Raw genomic sequence first — 19,643 nt, 5'->3', positions numbered from 1 at the left:
CCATATTTCCAAGGGTCCATCCCCGGCATATCCAATCTAGACGGAGTTTCGTCGGTCAAAATGTCCTCAGTCTACCACTGACCCCGGGATATCTACAGGTGGTACAATTTACCAGATATCCTCGTAGGAGAAAAACTACCCCGGAAACTCGGAACATTGAATACCTTCTCAGGCATCTGTGAAACCAACATCCAAGTAGGACATAGCAAAGTCGTGTGAGGCAAGAGCCAATAGTTCACTCTCGAGAGAAATCCCCGATTTAGCGTTTCAAATACCCAAAGTGTACCGCCACCGGTAGCTTACAATCTTTCCGCCGTCTTGGTGCTGACTTTACGATCTTAAGCCGACTGAGCAAGCCTGCCGGACTAAGTCCATGGAAAGTTGTACTACGACAAATTTGGACTGAAGTATCAGGCTCATATAAGCCCTCCTGTCTGAAATGACTCTCTGCATCCGGTAGCGTGTTTCTTGTCTTGACCTCAACCCTCAGGCCCTCAAGTGCATGTTTCTGTAGGTCACCATCACTAGTGGCTAGTCCAATGTATGACTTGCAATACCTATCACATGAGGCTCATATTATACAACATAATCAATTGAGAATCACCGCTTGGTGTGGTTGATTAAAGTAACACTGTTGCTGTGAGCCCGTTGGGGAGTGCTGGCCATGCTTCTCCTGATATTGGGAAACCTTTTGACGGAAATCTGTCTAGCGGTCTAAGATATCGAGAAGTAAGATCTCTTTAACAAAGGTCTACTAGTACAGTACGGCTACCTCAGTACTGCTCAGTGCCTACTTCCATCTCCTAGTACTTTTCAACCGACAACTAGGGAAATCATGTGGCGAAAAAAACCACAGACACTCATGTAGTAAATGGGGATAAATGGGGAGACTACTAGTCATTACTTGCACGCACGTTTCTTAGGGGGAAGGGGAAATGAGCCAATCCCGATTGGCCTTGGCTTCACAGAGCGCGCATAGTCCCTTAAGTTTTCAACAAGTGGTGTTGAATTATTGGCAAGGGGCGTGGCAGAGAAATCCAAGAGAGAAATGGGTTTCACCAAACGAAAGAGGAAAGAACTCGTGATCCTCGTAGCTTCCAAAAGGGCAAAACACGCATAAGTTATAACACCACAGTGAAACAGCAACTTCCTTGTCACTCTCATAGATTTTTCCAAGTATTTTCAAATTACAAGAAGCCCAGCAAAATTACTCATGGCATCACTTATTTGAAGCCTTACATATACTCCATAGTATAGTTAGTTAGGGTAGTTAACTATTTCTGCAGATAAAGTTCCTTTGACTCAGCATTGCTATGATTGGTTCAAGAACAGCTAAGGTCCCGCTGTGGGATTTCCACGAATCATGAACCTTCCCACTTCTTACCTCGAGCATGGCCTCAAAGCGCCCTCGCGCAGCCTTCGAGGCCGATTTATCTCACTCGCCCTATGCTATCTATGGAACTCCGCTACCTCCACTGGAGGAGGGAGCGCGCGACGACGGCTCTTACCTGCCAGTCTGGAAACAAGACGTGACTGATGAGAGAGGCCGGAAGCGATTACACGGCGCCTTTACTGGTGGCTTCAGTGCTGGGTACGTTCCACATAAAGATCTCAAGGCGATGCGCGCATTATGCTAACAGATTTCAGATACTTCAATACGGTCGGCTCTAAAGAAGGATGGACGCCCGCGACATTTGTCTCGTCCCGCCAGAATCGCGCCCGGGATGCGAAACGAACCGAGCAACGACCGGAGGATTTTATGGATGAGGAGGATCTACGAGAGCAAGAAGAATCGTGGAATCTCAATACAACGGAGGGATTCGCGGGGTTTGGATCTACCGAGACGGATGCCACTCGCAGGGCGGGTCTCATGGATCTGCTGAAAACCGGCGGAGAAACAATGGGAGTGAAGCTACTGAAAAAGATGGGCTGGAGAGAAGGGCAGGGCATTGGACCTAAAGTGCGACGCAAGGCCAATCTGGATGAGAATGCGGCGCCGGGTGCCTCAGAGGAGACGTACCTCTTTGCCCCGGAGAACCCGCCCATGGTCGCTTTCATTCGCAAGACAGACCACAAGGGCCTCGGCTTCTTGGGGGAAACGCATTTAGAAAAGCCTAGTGGGCCCGCTCAAGATGAGGACGATGATTCCGACTCATTCTTTGGGGATCGCCTGGCTACCAAGAAGAAAACGGTAAAGAAACCACAACGTGGAGGCTTTGGTGTCGGCATTCTCAATGATACCGGGTCTGACGATGAAGACCCCTACTCTCTGGGTCCTCAGATCTCTTACACAAAGACTATTGGAGGCAAAAAGAAAAAAGCGAAAGATACAAAGCCGGCCATTGCATCGTCAAATCCCTTGCTCAATGCCAAGCCTGTCTTCATATCCAAAAAGATCGCAGCTGCTCGTAGTGCGGGCGGATTCCGAAAATGTCGTGATGGACGATTACCGCTGGACGGATTCGTTCTCGCCGACAGTCTTATGAGTTTATCTATCTCCGAGAAGAAATATGACCCTCCGCAGGTTCCAGAGGGCTGGAAATCTGCGAGGCAATCCGCAGCTGAGCGCAAATCGGAATATGTCTCTACGGGGGATGCAGCCAAGGCATCCGTTCTCAACCCGACCTCCAGAGCTGCGGTTCTGGGCGAGGATCAACTACCGGGCAAATCCATTTTCGATTGGATGACACCAGAGGCCCGCGAGCGGATTGCCAAGCTCACTGGGAAAACCAATCTCCCACCTGCCATGAGTGAAAAGGCGCCCAAGGGTTATGAACTATCGGAATCCGATCGACGGCGAGATCTTTGGGATCTCGTCCCGAGCTTGGACAAGCAAACTGCGGTGCAGGCCTTGACGCGAGGTGTGAGCGGGTGGATGCCCTATGCAGAGGATGAGGCAAAACGCGCTCGCTACCGTACCTTCATCGAGATCCGGGCCGGCCTTCGCGAGACTTTACCCGACCGAGTTCCTGGATCCAGCACGGAGGAATGGGTGACCGAGATGCAGGAATTCGCCCGGGCTGCTGAGGTGTTCAAGCCCATGTCTGGGGTAATGGCATCCCGGTTTACCTCGGCTTCATCAGGGCCGAAGATTGTCTCCGATGCGCCAGATTCTTCCGATACCCCGCTCAGTCGGCCTGCTGAGAAGCCTGATGACCCAGCTGTAGCTGCTGCCAAGATTGGAATGTTCGGTCAAATGACCCGAAGTACATACAGTTTCTTTCCGACCCGTCTTCTCTGTAAGCGGTTCAACGTCAAGCCCCCCGATCATGTACAGCTTGACCCCGGGGGCCGTTCGGGTGACTCTAAAGCTCCCGGTACTCGTTTTCAGTCGGGTGGCTACCAGACCGACTCCAAAACTCGGGACTTGATTTCGCAGGAGGTCATGGACATGATCATGATTGAATCAGGTCGCCAGCCGGTTGCCGCGCCTAGTGCAGGCAGTGCGCCACTGGCAGCACCTGTTGTGGAGCCCGAGCACAATGAAGCGCTCGAGGCGGAGCGGCCAGGCGATGCTATCTTCAAGGCGATTTTCGGCAGCGACGACGAGGACGACGAAGAATGAAGCACAGAGATTGAAGCTTGAAAATATTCTATCTGTTTTATATTTTTTTTTGGTAAAATAGATGATACATCTACTAGTGTAACTATAGGCTATAGCCAATCCAGCTTTGCCGCTGAGACAATTAAATCGGACGAATCGGCCCGTCATAAATGCTTGATCCAACATTTCAAAGCTTCGAGTCCGTGGAATGTTCACCTGGATTTATCTGGCCATTTGGCAACTTTCCCATTAGTGCAAGGCTTTCCAAGGTTTCAACTTCCAGGTTCAAGGGCCAAAGGTCAAGGTTTTTCCAAGGTTAAATCCAACCCATTTCTTTCAAGTTGTTAGTGAAAGGGGATATTTTTAATTCCGCTTGGATCCTCATATCCACTCCGTTCGGCCCCTCTCTCCGTCCCCTCTCCTCCTTAGCATATGGAATGTCTATGTCGCATACAAGATGGTAAGTCTTTCCTTAAAAGCCCACTTCTACAATATCACCCCCCTCTATTCTCCAAGAGAGGAGCAAGAACACAACTCCGTCATCCCTAATCATCTGTCACACGACTTCCCACCTCCGCATTGCCACGGCCCACATCCCCCAACACCAATTACCCCCTCACGCACCAAACCTCCATAAATAGTAAACCCCATAAATCTAACCTATCCAGGGATGCTGCGCCTCTTCCCCATCGCGTGACGATGATGACCAACCCCCAAACAATTTCCAAGACCGAGCCGAAGCTCACACAACCCAAACCCAAACAACCCACGATGCCGACCCCGACTCCACAGCACAAACAACCCGCCACCGCCGCTCCCAGCGGGCCCCCAACCTCCCACTAGACCAGCACTACAACGAGCCCGTGCGCCCGCACACATGGAACAGCAAGCGTCGGATGTGGACGCGCGCCGACCTCGACCGCGAACGCCGCGAGTTCTTCGAGACCCGCGTCACCGGCCGCCTGGAGATATGGGCTGCGCTTTCGAGCGCAATCTCGCTCATGCAGGCCGGTGACCTCGTTACGGCGCAGGGGATCGTCGATGCCATCGGCGTCACTGTGCCGACGGGCGATCTCTGTGAAGGGTGCTACGATGAACAGGGCGTGCTGTACCGCTTGCCGCAGTGTATCGTTAGTGATCCGGAGAACATCGTCGGTGCGGGTGAGGGAAATGGTGAGCGCCTGGCGGTGATTTCGCCTGGGTCTGTGAGGGAGGATGATTCGGATGGTAGGTTGGCGACGGATGATGCGTCGGGTGATGAGTTGATTTCTGCGCAGGCTTTGGAGCGGCGGCGCGATGAGAAGGGGAAGACTAGTGAGCGGGATTTGATCCGCGTGTTCGCACGATTGAGTGATCGTGATGGACAGGATTTAATGATGTTGGTTGGTAAGAGTCAGAGTGTGGGCTTTCTGGCGAGGAAGGTACATCAGGAAGCAGGGGTATGTGTGGTGTTTGGTTCTTTTTATCATTTCTTCCTTCCTTCCCTTTCCTGGAGTTTTTCTTGGTTGACTGACGGGTTTTCCTTAGCTTGCGAATTACCAGCGAGTACGAATTGCTTACTTGGGTCATATGCTGAAAGAGCATGAGTCACTGGTTAACCAGGGCTGGAAGACTGGGCATGTTATCAATGCATTGGTGGTTGCGAGGCCGTCTGTATGATGCGGCTCTTGACGTTTCCCCTCGCTCCGTTACGATCTGGCCCAGGACACATGCTTGGTCCTTGGCCTCTCTCTCTCTCTCTCTCTCTCTTCCCTGACTTTTTTGGTTACGACATTCCCCTTCCCAGCGTTCTGGCGTTCGTCATCTTATGCACAATACCCCCTTGTCCTTTTTATAATCGAGTGAGACTATAACCTTGGGTGTGGATCTAAGGCTTCATGCAACTGGAGTAGCATGTTGGCATTTTATATCTATTTTAAGTGTTCAGGGTTGGCTTATCTGGATTTACAGCATGTATGTATGCCATCTAGTTTGTCTTTTGCTTTATGTAGGAATGATTGATGTATTGGAACCTTCCCCGCTGCGAAGAAAAAAAACCTTGGAAAATACATTGAGACAAAAAAATGAGATTCAATCACATTAAAGTTGAGCACACAGAAGAGGTTGAATGCATAGATCAAGTGGGCCTGCCGCCTGAATGTAGCGTGCAATATAACCAAAAAGAAAGAGAAAAAAAAGAAATGCATCATCCGTGAATCGAACACGGGCCTCGTCGATGGCAACGACGAATTCTACCACTAGACCAATGATGCTAGTTCATGTAAGGGAGCTCGAATTTACGCTACATAGCCAGACACTTTTTATGAGCACATTTCCCGAGTCCAACACTCCCCACCAGGTTCACATGAGAAGCCCAATTCACAATATTTGCCCCCATTAGCCTCATATTCATCTGGATAGTAAAAATGCTTGAAGGCTTGGTCAGTTGGATATGACTTCTGTTCTAAATCACTCCCAGATTTTAAGGTTGATTTGCAAATTTTTCAAGATATTCCAATTTTATGTAACTTTGGAACCCTACACCGTCAAATATATACCCCTATAACACACAAGACTACACCACCATACTTTCTGCGATTTCCAAAAAATTCGAGATTTTCTTCCAAGGTTTTCAAGCCCTTTTCAAATTCTTTTTCTAAAGTTAAAGATATTATAAAAAAATCTGGGAAATAGTTTCCACTGGATGTCCCTAATCAAATTCATGGATCTGAGCCTTAACCTTGGAGGGTTTTCAAAATTTCAAAATTCGTCGTGAAAAAAAACAACAAATTCATACACTCAAGTGGGGCAGTAAGCTTCTGAGTCTGCACTCAAATTGGGCTGGAGTTATCAACGTTCAAATGTTTCAAGTGAGTCTTTAGGGCCAAGCGTATATGGCGAAAATCATTGAAGTAAACCTTCAAAAGAAAACGCCGCCTTTTCTTCATCACGAGCTACAGTATCAATGGTCCACCTCCAAAGGTCCTCCTGCTTGGCCTCATCAAGACTGTCCTTACTAGAAGGAATCTCTCTCAGCCCCTCAAAATACCGTCCGCTGACCCCCTCCACATCCTTCCCAACAGCCAACCGTGCCAACGCCTCCCCAGACTCCCGAGTCGTATGAACATTATCCGATAAAAGAAGACGCAACAGCGGTATGATATGCGGCAGGACTCGTTTCCACAGAAACCTCTCAATTCCATTTCCTTCCCGCGCAAGTCCAGTCCCAGGCATCAGACCGGGATCCATCACCGTGGCGGTCCAGTGCCTCCCGGACTTTTCATTGATCGCTGCAAAGCGGCGATCCAGCGCAAACATGTACAGCACATTGGCCAGCTTGGTATTCGTGTAGTGCTGTCGGCCGTTGGAGTTGGTATACTTGGCTGGCGGATGTGCGAGATCCTCCGCCGTGGTGTAAATCGCGTCTGGCATGCCGGATTTCATGGCTGGGTCATGCGTTCCACTTCCAGTGATGACGACTCGCGCGGTGTCAGCAAGATGAGGGCGGAGTAGGGAGAAGAACAGAGCGTGTCCAACGTGGTTGATGCCGAAGGTCTTCTCGAACCCGTCCTTGGTGTATTCGGCTGCACCTGGAAATTGGAGAGCGGCGTTGAGGACAAGTGAGTAGATGGGAGGGAGATTGGCTGCTTTCCAGGTTGTGGCAAAAGAGCGGATATTGGCGAGACTGGACAGATCTAGACTCATGAAGCGGGTATTGTCTTGGTTGAGGAGCTTGTTGATGGTTTCAGCGGCGCCGTTGTCAGTGCGAGAGGCGATGATGATTTGGAAGGTTGGGCAGCTGCGCGCTATGGCTAGTGCACATTGGTATCCCAAACCAATGGTCCCACCAGTGACAAGCACACTACGTTGAAGTGTAGATGGCATAACGGTATGATTATCAAAAGAGCTTTATAGGAATTTGAGTATGTGGATTGCTTGAGACTTGTCAGAGAGCTGCAAACACAGAGATACTTATACTTTTCATAGTTCTTTAGCTTATGGTCTATGTAGAATCGGACAGATTATACCTCCGAAGAAGCATGATCATCAGACTCCACGGGCAAACGATCTCCCCGATTTTACAGATGTTACGCGATAACCAGAACGGCACCGGCGAGATGAACAGACCTCATTGGCTCAAGAAAGAGCCAGAACAAGGATAATAGAGCCAAGATTAAAGAGCATACTGGATTTTCGATGTAAATAGGAGGATCTGAATCCTGCCTGATAGCCCCTTTGCCCTAGAGCCTATACTGTACTAGCGTAGAACGGCACCGTTGGAAAACACGATTTTGATTGGTTCCCACCTGAGACCCATTGCGGTTAGCGTGGAGTCCCATTCCTACAGGCTACTAGTACGGCTTACTCCTTCTGCATCCAACTTCCTCCGATTAATCCTTTTTTTCTTCCATGGCTCCTCTTGTTAAAAAAAGCCACGGATAGAGTAACAAAGATCCGAGATTGCCTGCCAGCACCCGGACTATGCCCAGAAGGTTCCCCACCTTGCCTTCTTCGGAGAACCGGGGCTTATTTATAACCTCACAAATCGAGGCGAAAGAATTGCGCAATACGGCCCTTGCTTCACCTCCACGGTTGCTCAAATACTTCTCCAAGTATGAAGTGCTCATATGTACAATATGCCGCCATGCTATCAAACCGGGGGGAGTTGCCCGGCACCTGAAAGACATCCACCAACTCCACAGTGAAGAACGACGGCCATACACTCTATATACAAGCAACTTCAAATTAAAAAAGCCAGAGGAAGTGGGCGATCCACAAGAAGAGGATTTCCCAATCCCCTATCTTCCCCTCGAACAGGGATGGAAATGTGACGCTCCAGGTTGTGAATATCTGTGCGTCTCTACAAAAAGAATGGAAACACACTGGCCTTCCAAGCACGGCTGTAAAGGAGACCCAAGCCGAGATTGGTCTCGAACCCCATTACAAACATTCTTCCGAGGAAACATGCTCCGATATTTTACCAGTAATAAAGATACCTGGCCCGATCCGTGCCCTCACATCCCCCCAACATCGTCCTATATCCGCAAAATGCAAGACAAGCACGAACTGGACGCGATCGACTCCATAGCACTGGAGCAGTACTTTTATTCCTCATGGAAAAGCTTTGCGAAAGACTCTCGAACGGAATCCATTTGGATTAACGTCATTGCGGATCTTGCATACGAACACCCATTTCTCTTACACGGTATCCTAGCTTGCACATCGTTACACATGGCACACATATACCCTACACAGAGGGAGATTTTCATCGTCCGTGCATACTCGCACCAGGACTCCGCACTTCCGCTTTTCCGACACGAGATTGAAAACCCTACGTCATATAATTGTGATGCCCTAGTGGCATTCGCATATCTTCTTGTCGTGTTTTCATTTGCGACAGAATTGGATAATGATGAAAACTCACTACTTCTCGTTTGTGATGCAAGTAAAGGTACCCAAGAGAAACAGTTAATTTTACCCCAATGGCTATCATTTATTCGGTGTGGATGTGAGATGCTTAGTGATCTATGGGGTAGGATTGAAACTGGGCCCGTTGGTGCTCTTAGCGACGCATGGGAGATTGAGCTCAATGTGGGTGATAGCAAACTTGGTTATCTGGATCATTTCATGTCCATCGTTCCCAAGGACGGGTCTTGGTCAGACCATGTGATATCTGTCTACCAAGGTGGAGCAAATGCGCTGGCCGATGCATTCGCGTATATGAACCGTGAAACAACCAGGATTGACCTGAGTACGTGGAATATTCTGGGGCTGTGGTGCGTACGGCTTGATGATGCATTTTTTGATCTTATATTTGAGAAGCATCCTGGCGCCTTAATTCTTCTTGCACATTACTGTGTGATCATGAAGCGGATGGAGGCTTGCTGGTATTTTGGTGGTAGACCGGCGAAGCTTATTGCTGCTATTGTAAGTGTGCTTGACGAGCGATGGTACCCTTATCTCAAGCAGGCAGTGGATCAAGTTATGGGATCTGGCAATATAGGAAAATCCAATTAAACAGTATGTGTTTGCTTCTACTGCTTGTTGTGAATGAATTCTCGAATAGGAGGAACATGCATAGCCTCCAGGGTAAAGAAATTGTCGACTCAAACCAGGCGTCCATTGCTTGCCTCCTTTCCTATAGGTGTCTCTCCAGACCGACGCTTGAATACACGACAGACGAGCGAGGCACCTTGACGAATCCCACGGACCAAGGATGTAGGGTTATAGTGCTTGACGCGGAACATGTAGTACATCAGTACCGTACCGCAGATATTGAACACGATGTAAACCCATCCAATGCCAAAGTTGCGCCACCGTTCACTATAGTCTACACAGAGTCAGTATGCGTACCACACAAAGAATGCATAGAACTTACAAATGTTGCTCAAAGCCAGATACTGATCAGCATCAGTTAACTGGCAATACTGACAGCCGCTCGTGGCCGAAGGATTGTAAAGTTGGCCACCAGCAGCAGTAACATAGGGGTCCAAATAATCGCCACATGTCAATCCAGCCGGTGGATTGAACACGCTCAGCTCAGCTGTTGAACAATGAATTGCCCGACCGTGTAAGCCGTTAGCCGTAACTCCAGCAATCAAGTATGTCAATGGAGAGGCGCGGTACATGAAGATCCAGAATCCGGGCAAGGCACTTGGCACCTGCATGACACCGTTGAAGGTAAGTGTCATGATGAACATCAGCGTCGCAATAGTACCACCCGTCTCAGCATCCGGCAAAGCCGAAATCACCAGGGCGGCAAAGGTGGACGTGAAAATGTAGAACTGGACCACGAAGAGAAGCATGAGACCCTGGCGGTTTGGTGCTTGACCCGCTCCATAGATTGGGAAGTAGTAACACGCCCAAGCGATAATGGCGGCAAACACCTGGTATGGGATCTCGACTATGACATTTGCAATAAGGAATGCAGCCCATGAATAGGCCTTTGAGGGCCTCTCGCGGACTTCATAGAGAGATCGTTGGACCACGAATTTGGGCATGATAGACTGTACCAGTGTTGAGAAGATGGAGCATAGCATGAAGGCCGAGAAGATGACATCTTGGAAGCCTTGAAGAGAGCTATCTGGATTGAAGAAAGTAAAGCCGATAAACAAGGATGACAGCGTTGCTAGCATGATTTTTGCCCACACGTAGGATGGTTCACGCCAGAAGGCTTGGAAGGAGCGGTGGGTTACGCAGAGTAGCTGTTGAGTAAAAGGCATGGCATATTCACCCTTCTGGTCTCCTTGGTCGGTGCTGGCTGCTGAAGCTCGCTCTTCATGGATTCGATTCAATTCGGATTGCACATTATTTGCTTCTTGGCTCTCTTTCCAGACAATGGCCCAGTCCTTACTGGCTTTGCCAGAAGCTCCGGCGCCGATAATTTCAAGCATGTATTCTGCTGGCTGGTTTTTTTTTTTGGGTTAGGATTTGTCGAGTTGAGGAAAGATTTATAGTACTTACATTCTCTGAAGAGCCACAGACACGGGCTCCATTGGTTTCAAAATAATCCAGAAGAGTGCGTGACTGGTCACCAATACCACCAAAGTACACCGTTCTACCTCCTTTTGCAAGGAATAGCAAACGGTCGAACTCCTGGAAGAGTAGGGCACTCGGCTGGTGAATAGTACTGAGGACAGCTTGTCCATGCTCGGCCAACTTTCTTAAGAAAGAGCAGATGGCCCACGAGCTCTGGGAATCAAGTCCACTGGTTGGCTCGTCCAAGAATATTAGAAGTGCTGGCTTAGCAGCCAACTCGACACCAATTGTCAACAGCTTTCTCTGTTCAACGTTCAAGCCTTCGCCAGGAGAACCAACAACAGCATCTGCAAAGTCTTGCATGCCAAGCATCTGAATTACATCCTCGACATAATCGTACTTCTCTTTCTTGGACACAGAACTAGGCTGACGCAACATTGCACTGAATCGTAGCGCTTCTCTCACCGTGTTGGTAGGAAGGTGTAAATCCTGCTGCTGGACATAACCAGTCTTTCTTTGGAAACTTGTATCAAGTGGCTTTCCATTCACGAGCATATCGCCCGTTACAATACCAATGGAGACACGCTTCGCAAGAACGTCTAGCAATGTTGTCTTTCCAGCTCCGGAGACACCCATCAACGCTGTGAGGGTACCGGGTTTAACCCATCCAGATACATTGTCCAGAAGACGCCGCTCGCCACCCTTGACTGGGATATCGAAGCAAACGTTCCGCCAGGTAAATATGTCGTGTGAAGATGGAATAACAGAAGTCTCATCTTCCTTCTTAGAGTCCTTGGAAACTGGCGTTACCTCAGCAGAGCTATCACTGCCACTTTCCAGATGACGTAGATGAGCGGGCACATGGCCTCTCCGGAAAACAAGGTATTCGGCCGTAGATGAAGTAGAAGAATTCAACTCCGAGGCAATGAGATAAAGCGCCATGAAGAAAATCCAGAAACCGATAAGAATTCCGAGATTCCTCCACTCGTGCGCATATGAGTAGGAGTACTGTGTTTGGATAAAGGCATCTCCAGACACAGTTCTTTCTCCTGCAACAGCACCTCGGACTGCACAAATAAAAGAGTCACCCGTTAAAGTCGGATAGGCGGGCACAAATGAAGAGCATTCAAATTGGCGACCGTGGAATTCGTTAGCGATTAGCGCTTCAAATGTGTAGAAGATTGGATTGATCCAGCGAATCCAGCTGAACCATGGGATTTTGGCCATCTCAGGTGCTGTGATAACAAAACCTGTATAGATGACAATCGCAAGTACAATCACGCCTGCCATGGACATGGCTTGGGCAAGAGTTTTTGTAGATGCAGCTAAGGTTCTGAATACGCCCGACATGGTAAGAGTGCTGAGAAAAGTAAAGAGAAAGAATATGAAGAACTGCGAGGGTTCATATCTCTGTGTCTTTGTTAGTATTTGATATTCAATGGAAAGGCATTGGACTCACCAGGCTAGCCAAGAAATAAAAGATTATGTTGAATACAACCGCTGACACAAACTTGACGGGTATGTCGGCAACAATGCCCCCCAATGCCTCTGTAAACGGGTGGACAAAGGCATAGGAGGCTTGTTTCTCAATGATGGGTCGTTGATCGTAAAGCGAGTTGATTTCGGTAATACTGATAAGAGCATTCATCAATACAGAGAAAAACAGGGCTGCACCTTTGCTTTGGAAGCCGGCAGATGCATTGGGGGTCCCAAAATAGATTGAACCAATGATCAAGGACATGAATATTCGCCCGATAACAGTTGTCAGTGTAGATGGTTTGTCGTTCCAAATACTTTATCAAGAGAGTCAGTGAAAACCCTCGAATTAAGATACACAGAGCATCAAAAATATCGACATACCGTTGGTAAGCTCTTTTCACACAAAGACGAACCTGCATCGGAATGGTAATGATGTAAGGACTCTTTGGACGCATATGCTTGGCTTGTCGTTGCCTTTTCGTCTCATCAAATTCCCTTTCAGCATCTCCTCCCAGTGGATACTTTTCTCGGTACTGGGAGATCTCCTTCAGGAGCGATGCGTAATGAGGACTGCTCTTCCAGTATTTAACAAAATCGTCCGGCGAGCGGGGGACATTTTGTATTCCTTCTCGAACTTTTCTTTCTGACGGGTTGGTCACTGACGTGAGAAAGTCGCCCGTGGTTTGTCGTGGAGGGCAGTCCCAGCCCATTTCGATAAAATACTCTCGGGCTTCGCTGCATCGCCCGAAGAAAATTTGTCGTCCCTCATAGAGAACGATTACTTTGTTGAAGACGTCGTAAATAGCCTGAGAAGCTTGATAAATGGCAACAGAGTGACAGCTACCAGTGAGATTGGCAGATACTCGTAAGGCTTTGACAAATTCCAGAGCACTTGCAGAGTCTAAGCCTCGGGTGCTGTTGTCCCAAGCTCCCACTGGAGCTCCAGATACTATGAATGGTCAGCAGTTGAGATCAAAGTTGGCTAGCAAGTAGTAGAGACATACAAGCCATCTCAGCGATACTAAAGAAAACCTGTTAGCTACGCTGGTCTTTAAGAAATGAGGGTATGTGAGTACGTACCTGACTCGCTTCCGTTCACCACCCGAGACACCTCGGATGTAGTCATCGCCGACTAGATAGATGTAAGGCAATATTCATCTACATTGGACAATCACATACCTTTCGTGTTATATGTATGGCTCAAACCAAGCACAGCCATGGCAACTTGCGTAATCTTCTTGGCGTAGTTTGTCCGAGATATTCCACAGAGTCTGTTCTCCGGAGTCCGAGCCGCGGCGGCGAACTCCAGTGTTTGGCCAACAGTAAGATGAGGGAAGTGCTTATCCACCTCCTGGTTGTACAAGACTTCGCCTTTGAATTCTTTGTACATCTTCTCCATACGAATTCCATTGAACTGAATATCGGAATCCTTCTCAACTTTCAGTCCATGGAGCTCTCCGGTGATTGACTTGAGAAAAGTAGAACAACCACTACCAGGCCGCCCCAGGACAATAAGCAGCTCACCAGTTTTAAGCACACCATCAAAGTCCCGTAAGATCTGTTTCTGTGGTACATTTTTCACGCAAGAGAAATACTCTTGGGGACGGAATGGGGCGAGAGGAACTGAGCCCACATTATTCTGATACTGAAGCGCAGACCCAGTTCCCGAGATGTTGAGATTCTCAAACACTATGCCGGTCGATTTGCGTAGAGGAACACCTTCTTTGTCCATCAATTTCAACATCATACGAGCCCATTTGTAGTGGTCAAACTGGTCACTTGTCGGATCAAGGACGGGGTCCCCCAGCTCCAAGCCCTCTATTGTATCCTTTCGTTCCACGTCGGTCATTCCGCTGAGATCAGAATCGGCGGTCCGATGGCGTGGGAAATTAGAGGCGATACGAGTAAGCTCCTCGCGCTCTTCGGGGCGCATGTGCGCAAAGATAGTCCGGTCATCTTCAGCTAGTGCCTCTGAGCTGCCGTGGGATTCGCGTGGCCCGTGGGATATGCCTTCCTCTGACTCGTGAGGGGAGCTCGCTTCGGAGATCTCGAGGTCTTCAGCTTGTTCAGCCATTTTGAGAAAAGACGACCAAGCAAGTGAAAGAGATTGATGAGGATCTTGGGGATGAGCTACGAAGAATTTGACAGAGAGGATGTACAGTGAAACATTCAGCTGGAGAACTGCAGATGGGAGATGGTGATTAATTGATAGGAACCACGGAAAGGGAACAAAAATTTCAGTGGATGTAATCTAGAGTCTGGAACCACTGGGGGTACTTGAACTGGTTCTCTCCTGAGCTCAAGCTCCCCGAGAGAGGAACCAGGGCTGCTGCAATCCAATTTGGGGAGAACCAAAGTCATGATGTCAAGATCGCGGATTTTCCCTGCCAACATTACTACATTGGACTGTGCAGAACGAATATGGACAATGGTCATTTGACCAATAGTCACCTCACATATTCAATGCAATATAGCGGAATCAAAATAGTTTTAAGTTAGAACAATAATATTCAGGAAGACCAAGAATATGTAGAATCATGAACGTTAGAAATACGATAAACTGAGCTCGCCGATATCCCTTGACACCTCAGGCGCCACCCATGGCAACCAATCAAAATGGTCTATGTACCTACAATGCAAACTATGCAAACCGCGCAAACCCAATCGCCGGTATCAAAAATTATTTTTTATCGGAACCCGCAGCTTCATCGAACCGATTCGCAATTGACGACAAAATGGCCGATATACAGAAGACCCCCTTTGTAAGGGACCTCGCCTCGAGCGGTAAGAATGAACCCAGTGACCAAGCGCGCCACCCCAGACAAAAAAGCGCCCCAAAACTAATTATCTCTGCAGACAAGAAAGTCCGCGACAAAGCGGTTGAATCTCTCACATTATTCCTGACCTCAAAGACTGACCTCAGTCTTGTCGACCTGCTCAAGCTCTGGAAGGGTCTATTTTTCTGTGCGTGACGAAACTCAAACTTTTGTTCTCAAGAGTCTTGTATGCAAGCGAAAAGAAGCATCATTTACTCATGCGCAAACATTATTAGGCTTCTTCCACTCCGACCGACCTCTCACCCAACAAGCCCTCGCCCGCGCAATTTCCTACCACATCGTTCCCAACCTCCCCCATGCCACTCTTCACCGCTTCCTGCGCGCTTTCTGGATCACCATCGGTCGAGACTACCACTCCATCGACCGCCTGCGTCTGGATAAGTACCTTTTCCTGATCCGTTGCTACATCGGCGTGGCATTCAGTGTCTTCGTCAAGGACAACAAGAGCACAAAAGCCGACGGCAAGAAGCGCAAGCGCGAAGACGCCGCTAAGAAGGGCAACGGAAAGAAGCAGAAGAAGGCTGCTGCTGCCGCCGCTGCCGCCGCCGCCGCCGAGGCCGAGGCCGAGGATAAGGATGCCGATGTAAATGAGAAATGGGCCGATCTCGCCGCTTACATTGATATTATTGAGGAGGGACCGCTCTGCCCATTGAACTACGATGTTGATCAGCCGGAAGAGGATATCGAGGCAGACTTCGTTCCCATGCCACATGGACCCGATGGACTGCGTTATCACGTCTCGGATATCTGGATTGATGAGTTGGAGAAGGTTCTTGAGTTTGAGGGAGAAGAGGGTGAGCGCAAGATCAAGGGTGATATCCCCATGGAACTGATCTTGCGGCCGTTGGAGAAGCTGCGCTCCGAGAGCCCCTACAAGCCTGTGCGCACAAGGGTTGCCGAGGCGCTGGATGATGATCGGTTGATTGAGTGGGGTCTGCGGGTTCGGGTCAATCCTGATGATGAAGAGGATACCGATGGAGAATGGGGTGGATTTGATTAATAAATGGTATGTGCATGCTAGCTAGATCTACGCCATTTGATGGAATTTTTTATGTACAGCATTTCCTAGCGAGACTATGAATACACCTAAAAGTTGATTTTGTCAGGAAATCTGTGGAAATTTTCAAAAACCCTAGCGTAGAGACACCAGAAGGAGAAGCAGAAAGGGGAAATGACTATATTAATATCTATACTGGAATACGAGAGCTATAAAACCCGCTCCAGAATCTAGCAGGCACAGCGAACATTTGAAAGTTCTCAAAAACGATCACAAATCAATTCTTTGCGCAGGGGTATCATGAACAAATGACAAGACCCGATAGTGTAAGGATGTACCGAAAACTGACACAACAGGCTTTTTTATAAAGTCATCATATACTAGGCCCATCAGCCTCATAGCGGTTGCCAGACTTGGACAAAATAGTGCCCAAGCCGGGGTGAATCTCAACCTGGAGGGCTTCGAATGGGATCGACTCGCCGTCGATGCTGATATAACCCTCTTTCTGATGGGGCACCAAGCGGAAAGCGGTTGCTTTGCGAATCTTCACTTCAGGCCGATGGAAGAAGCTACCGGTGGAGACCTCGGAAATCATCCCAAGCGAGGTCACGCGACTGATCGTACCATCAACCGTGAGGATATCCATAAAACCATCGTTCGGCAGCGACGCAGGGAAGAAATTGGCGTCTTTGGTCACAATCGCCATGTTTCCGGCATAGAAATTGCCCATCTTGTCGCCGGGGACAACCTCCCAGTCTGCGGGAACGTCATCCGAGACATCACCGTACTGCAACTCGGGCAATGCAGGCGACTTCTCTGCAGCCTCAATTCGCTGAACATCGGCCAATGGATCCTGTTCGCGACTGGTATACTCCGAATAGTGCTTCTTAATCGCCTCCTTATCATCGATATCGACCTTGATGGCAAGATCACAAGGCCAGACCCGATTGGCCATGACGCGAGCCAGGTATCCGTAGGTAAATCGCTGAGCGCCCATCCACCGAATGTTATCAGTGCCTAGGTCAGACTCCGCCACAATTCCGAACGATGTCGAAAGGAACGAAAGCGTGCGGCTGCCCTTCTGCGAGATGGACATCAGGTCCAACGGAGTGCGTCGGCCCTTCACGACGGCCAATGCAGCGACCGAGACACTCCCTGTGCCGAAGCAGCTCCAGGTCATTGCGTTTCCAGACCCACAGGGTAGCAGTGCAACGGGTAGCTTGGCCAATGCCTCACGGGCGTTGGGTCGCTTGCCCAATCCGTTGAACACTTCGTAGGGCAGACCGTCACCCGAGCAACAGACGATCGCATCGTAGGCATTGACATCAATCTGTTCCGCGATTTCAATGGCGTGCCCTTGACGTTCCGTAGTCTGGACGTCAAGCTTGCATCCAGCGGCAGCGAAAATCGGGGCCGCCTCTTTCTGGTACAGTGCCACGGCTTTTCCTTGACCACCGAAGGGATTGATTAGGATCTTCAGTCGCCTTGTACGCTGCGCATTTACGTAGGCAAGGTCGAGCAGCTTGGCCGCCCAAGCCTCCACTGTGGGGTGCTCTTTATCGCTGACAGAGTAGTGGATAGTTGCGACGGCGACATCTGCCTTGGATGACGACTCCGCGTAGGTGATGGTGAGGTTGGAAGGTTCCGCTTGAACATCTAGAATATTATATAGAGAGATCGCACTTGGCGATTTGGAATTTCCTAAGTGAGAGAATGCGATTAGCACTATTGCACGAGATGCGCGATATGGTGCGCTGCTACTGTGGCGTAAACTTGAGGGTCCTAGCTTACCTGATTTGCGCAATCCGCAGCAGCCACGGCTTGATTTGTGAGGACGCTCGTCTTATCAAGTTAGCATGATGGGAAGAACTTTTCTTTACAGCTTCCGCTGCTGGAGATGAACCATTTCATACCGACAATCAGGAGTGAGTCACTGCCAATGGTTAAAGAGACCGACTTATCGACTCGGAGAGTGGAGTCATGCTCGAGCTGTGCCGGCTGCTCTGGAGACGAGTCGGACGACATTCTTGGGGTGAATATGAGGATATGAGGGTTTGAAAATCAAATCAACGCATGGCAAGGTAAAAAGAGAATTGCACGAGAGGATAAGGATATGAAGGCTGGAGAAGTCGCAGATCTAAATGCCGCGTCGTTCCGGGTTCCTGGGGGCCAAGCGCAGCTTCTTTGTTTCGTTCACTATCTCTAACCTGTTCTAAGTAGGCGGTAAAGTGGGTTTGACCCCCATTTTCGGGTGCTTACAGGGATGTTATGGAGTAAGCGACTAAGAATAGATTAAGTCAATTTCTTTTACTCCGTTCTTGGGGACTATTTATTGGCCCCTTTACATTGTGGCTTTGCTGAGGTGATGGAGATTCGAGTTGGAATTCAATAAGCTGTTCACCCCAAATGGGGAAATGGTAAAGTGTTCAAACTTGACCGCCTTCTAGACCTGGGGTTTCCATCGAGAGGACGTCCCGAATTGGTAATTTGTATACTAGTAGTTAACTATACATCACAGTATCAACTCTGTGAATTAGACCGAAGTGACCATTAAATAGGAGGAGATTTCCTCGAAAATTGAACATCATCAGCCAGCTCACTCAAGTCTAATCCAATCCAATAAATAACTCCAACAAATACCAATTTCAACCTTCAAAATGCAGTTCACCACCGTTATTATTGCTACCTTGGCTGCCGTTGCAACTGCGACTCCTTCCCCAGATACCCTTGAAAAGCGCACCTGTGTTGGCAGTAAGACTTATCCGAGAAATCTTTTTGAATCAAGCACAGGACACTAATTCTTTCGATAGACTACAAGGTTGCCTGCCGCAGCAGCGGTCCCTCTTGCTGTGATGGCTGGCAATGTGTTGGCGCCACTGAGTGGAACGCCGGCGTTTGCATCCCTCGATACTAGAGGTTGACCAGCGGACTCTTGGACTTCGATACTGGGCGAGAACGGCCACCAAGCTTGATCAGCGGCCCTCGAACAATGCCAGCTTCCTCGCCTAGTGATATTCTTTGATTGCTTTTCTTTCAGTTTTAGCGACGTTCATTTCTGCATTTCTACATTTCTCTGGTTTTGACTCTGTGTTTTTACTTTGTTTGGTTTCGGTGTTCATGAGGTTCACGAGAGTTGATAGTCAACACTTGAAGGAGAACTGCTGGCAGATCTTCGAAGAAATCAATATGTGTATCTTGCTCTTATCCGATTCTAGTAAGCTACCTGGGCTGAATATAGTACATGGGCACGCAGTTGAAAAGTCCAAACCATGCATAATAGCATCAAAATAAACATTAGAGACGAGAGCTGAAGTTTAGCAGTCCGAAG

At 48.8% G+C, this 19,643-nt stretch overlaps 8 protein-coding genes across 8 annotated transcripts; 5 read left to right on the top strand and 3 right to left on the bottom strand.

Annotated features, from left to right (window-relative positions):
- Window positions 1-1,391: 1,391 nt before the first annotated feature.
- N7466_010972 (uncharacterized protein) lies at window positions 1,392-3,565 on the top strand (the record flags this gene model as incomplete). The annotated part of the gene is made up of 2 exons (XM_057170361.1): window positions 1,392-1,591; window positions 1,648-3,565. The coding sequence occupies 2 exons, from the start codon at window positions 1,392-1,394 to the stop codon at window positions 3,563-3,565; spliced, it is 2,118 nt and encodes a 705-aa protein (XP_057016093.1).
- A 436-nt stretch (window positions 3,566-4,001) lies between these two features.
- N7466_010971 (uncharacterized protein) lies at window positions 4,002-5,203 on the top strand (the record flags this gene model as incomplete). Its single annotated transcript, XM_057170360.1, has 3 exons — window positions 4,002-4,004; window positions 4,213-4,983; window positions 5,072-5,203. 3 exons carry the CDS (start codon window positions 4,002-4,004, stop codon window positions 5,201-5,203), a joined length of 906 nt encoding a protein of 301 aa, XP_057016092.1.
- A 1,224-nt stretch (window positions 5,204-6,427) lies between these two features.
- N7466_010970 (uncharacterized protein) lies at window positions 6,428-7,408 on the bottom strand (the record flags this gene model as incomplete). The annotated part of the gene is made up of 1 exon (XM_057170359.1): window positions 6,428-7,408. One exon carries the CDS (start codon window positions 7,406-7,408, stop codon window positions 6,428-6,430), a length of 981 nt encoding a protein of 326 aa, XP_057016091.1.
- A 1,164-nt stretch (window positions 7,409-8,572) lies between these two features.
- N7466_010969 (uncharacterized protein) lies at window positions 8,573-9,541 on the top strand (the record flags this gene model as incomplete). The annotated part of the gene is made up of 1 exon (XM_057170358.1): window positions 8,573-9,541. The coding sequence occupies one exon, from the start codon at window positions 8,573-8,575 to the stop codon at window positions 9,539-9,541; it is 969 nt and encodes a 322-aa protein (XP_057016090.1).
- Window positions 9,542-9,630: 89 nt separating this feature from the next.
- N7466_010968 (uncharacterized protein) lies at window positions 9,631-14,555 on the bottom strand (the record flags this gene model as incomplete). Its single annotated transcript, XM_057170357.1, has 8 exons — window positions 9,631-9,854; window positions 9,903-10,929; window positions 10,988-12,412; window positions 12,462-12,795; window positions 12,863-13,430; window positions 13,486-13,502; window positions 13,562-13,613; window positions 13,661-14,555. 8 exons carry the CDS (start codon window positions 14,553-14,555, stop codon window positions 9,631-9,633), a joined length of 4,542 nt encoding a protein of 1,513 aa, XP_057016089.1.
- Window positions 14,556-15,081: 526 nt separating this feature from the next.
- On the top strand, window positions 15,082-16,318 carry N7466_010967 (ribosomal RNA processing 1 family protein; the record flags this gene model as incomplete). The annotated part of the gene is made up of 3 exons (XM_057170356.1): window positions 15,082-15,265; window positions 15,338-15,445; window positions 15,534-16,318. The coding sequence occupies 3 exons, from the start codon at window positions 15,082-15,084 to the stop codon at window positions 16,316-16,318; spliced, it is 1,077 nt and encodes a 358-aa protein (XP_057016088.1).
- A 370-nt stretch (window positions 16,319-16,688) lies between these two features.
- N7466_010966 (uncharacterized protein) lies at window positions 16,689-18,340 on the bottom strand (the record flags this gene model as incomplete). The annotated part of the gene is made up of 2 exons (XM_057170355.1): window positions 16,689-18,016; window positions 18,229-18,340. 2 exons carry the CDS (start codon window positions 18,338-18,340, stop codon window positions 16,689-16,691), a joined length of 1,440 nt encoding a protein of 479 aa, XP_057016087.1.
- A 632-nt stretch (window positions 18,341-18,972) lies between these two features.
- N7466_010965 (uncharacterized protein) lies at window positions 18,973-19,229 on the top strand (the record flags this gene model as incomplete). The annotated part of the gene is made up of 2 exons (XM_057170354.1): window positions 18,973-19,066; window positions 19,126-19,229. 2 exons carry the CDS (start codon window positions 18,973-18,975, stop codon window positions 19,227-19,229), a joined length of 198 nt encoding a protein of 65 aa, XP_057016086.1.
- Window positions 19,230-19,643: the final 414 nt, after the last annotated feature.

This window comes from Penicillium verhagenii (genome assembly GCF_028828195.1).
Source record: "Penicillium verhagenii strain IBT 33310 chromosome Unknown utg000012l_segment0_segment0, whole genome shotgun sequence".
Lineage (NCBI taxonomy): Eukaryota > Fungi > Ascomycota > Eurotiomycetes > Eurotiales > Aspergillaceae > Penicillium > Penicillium verhagenii.
This window is presented reverse-complemented; position numbering and strand designations above follow the sequence as displayed.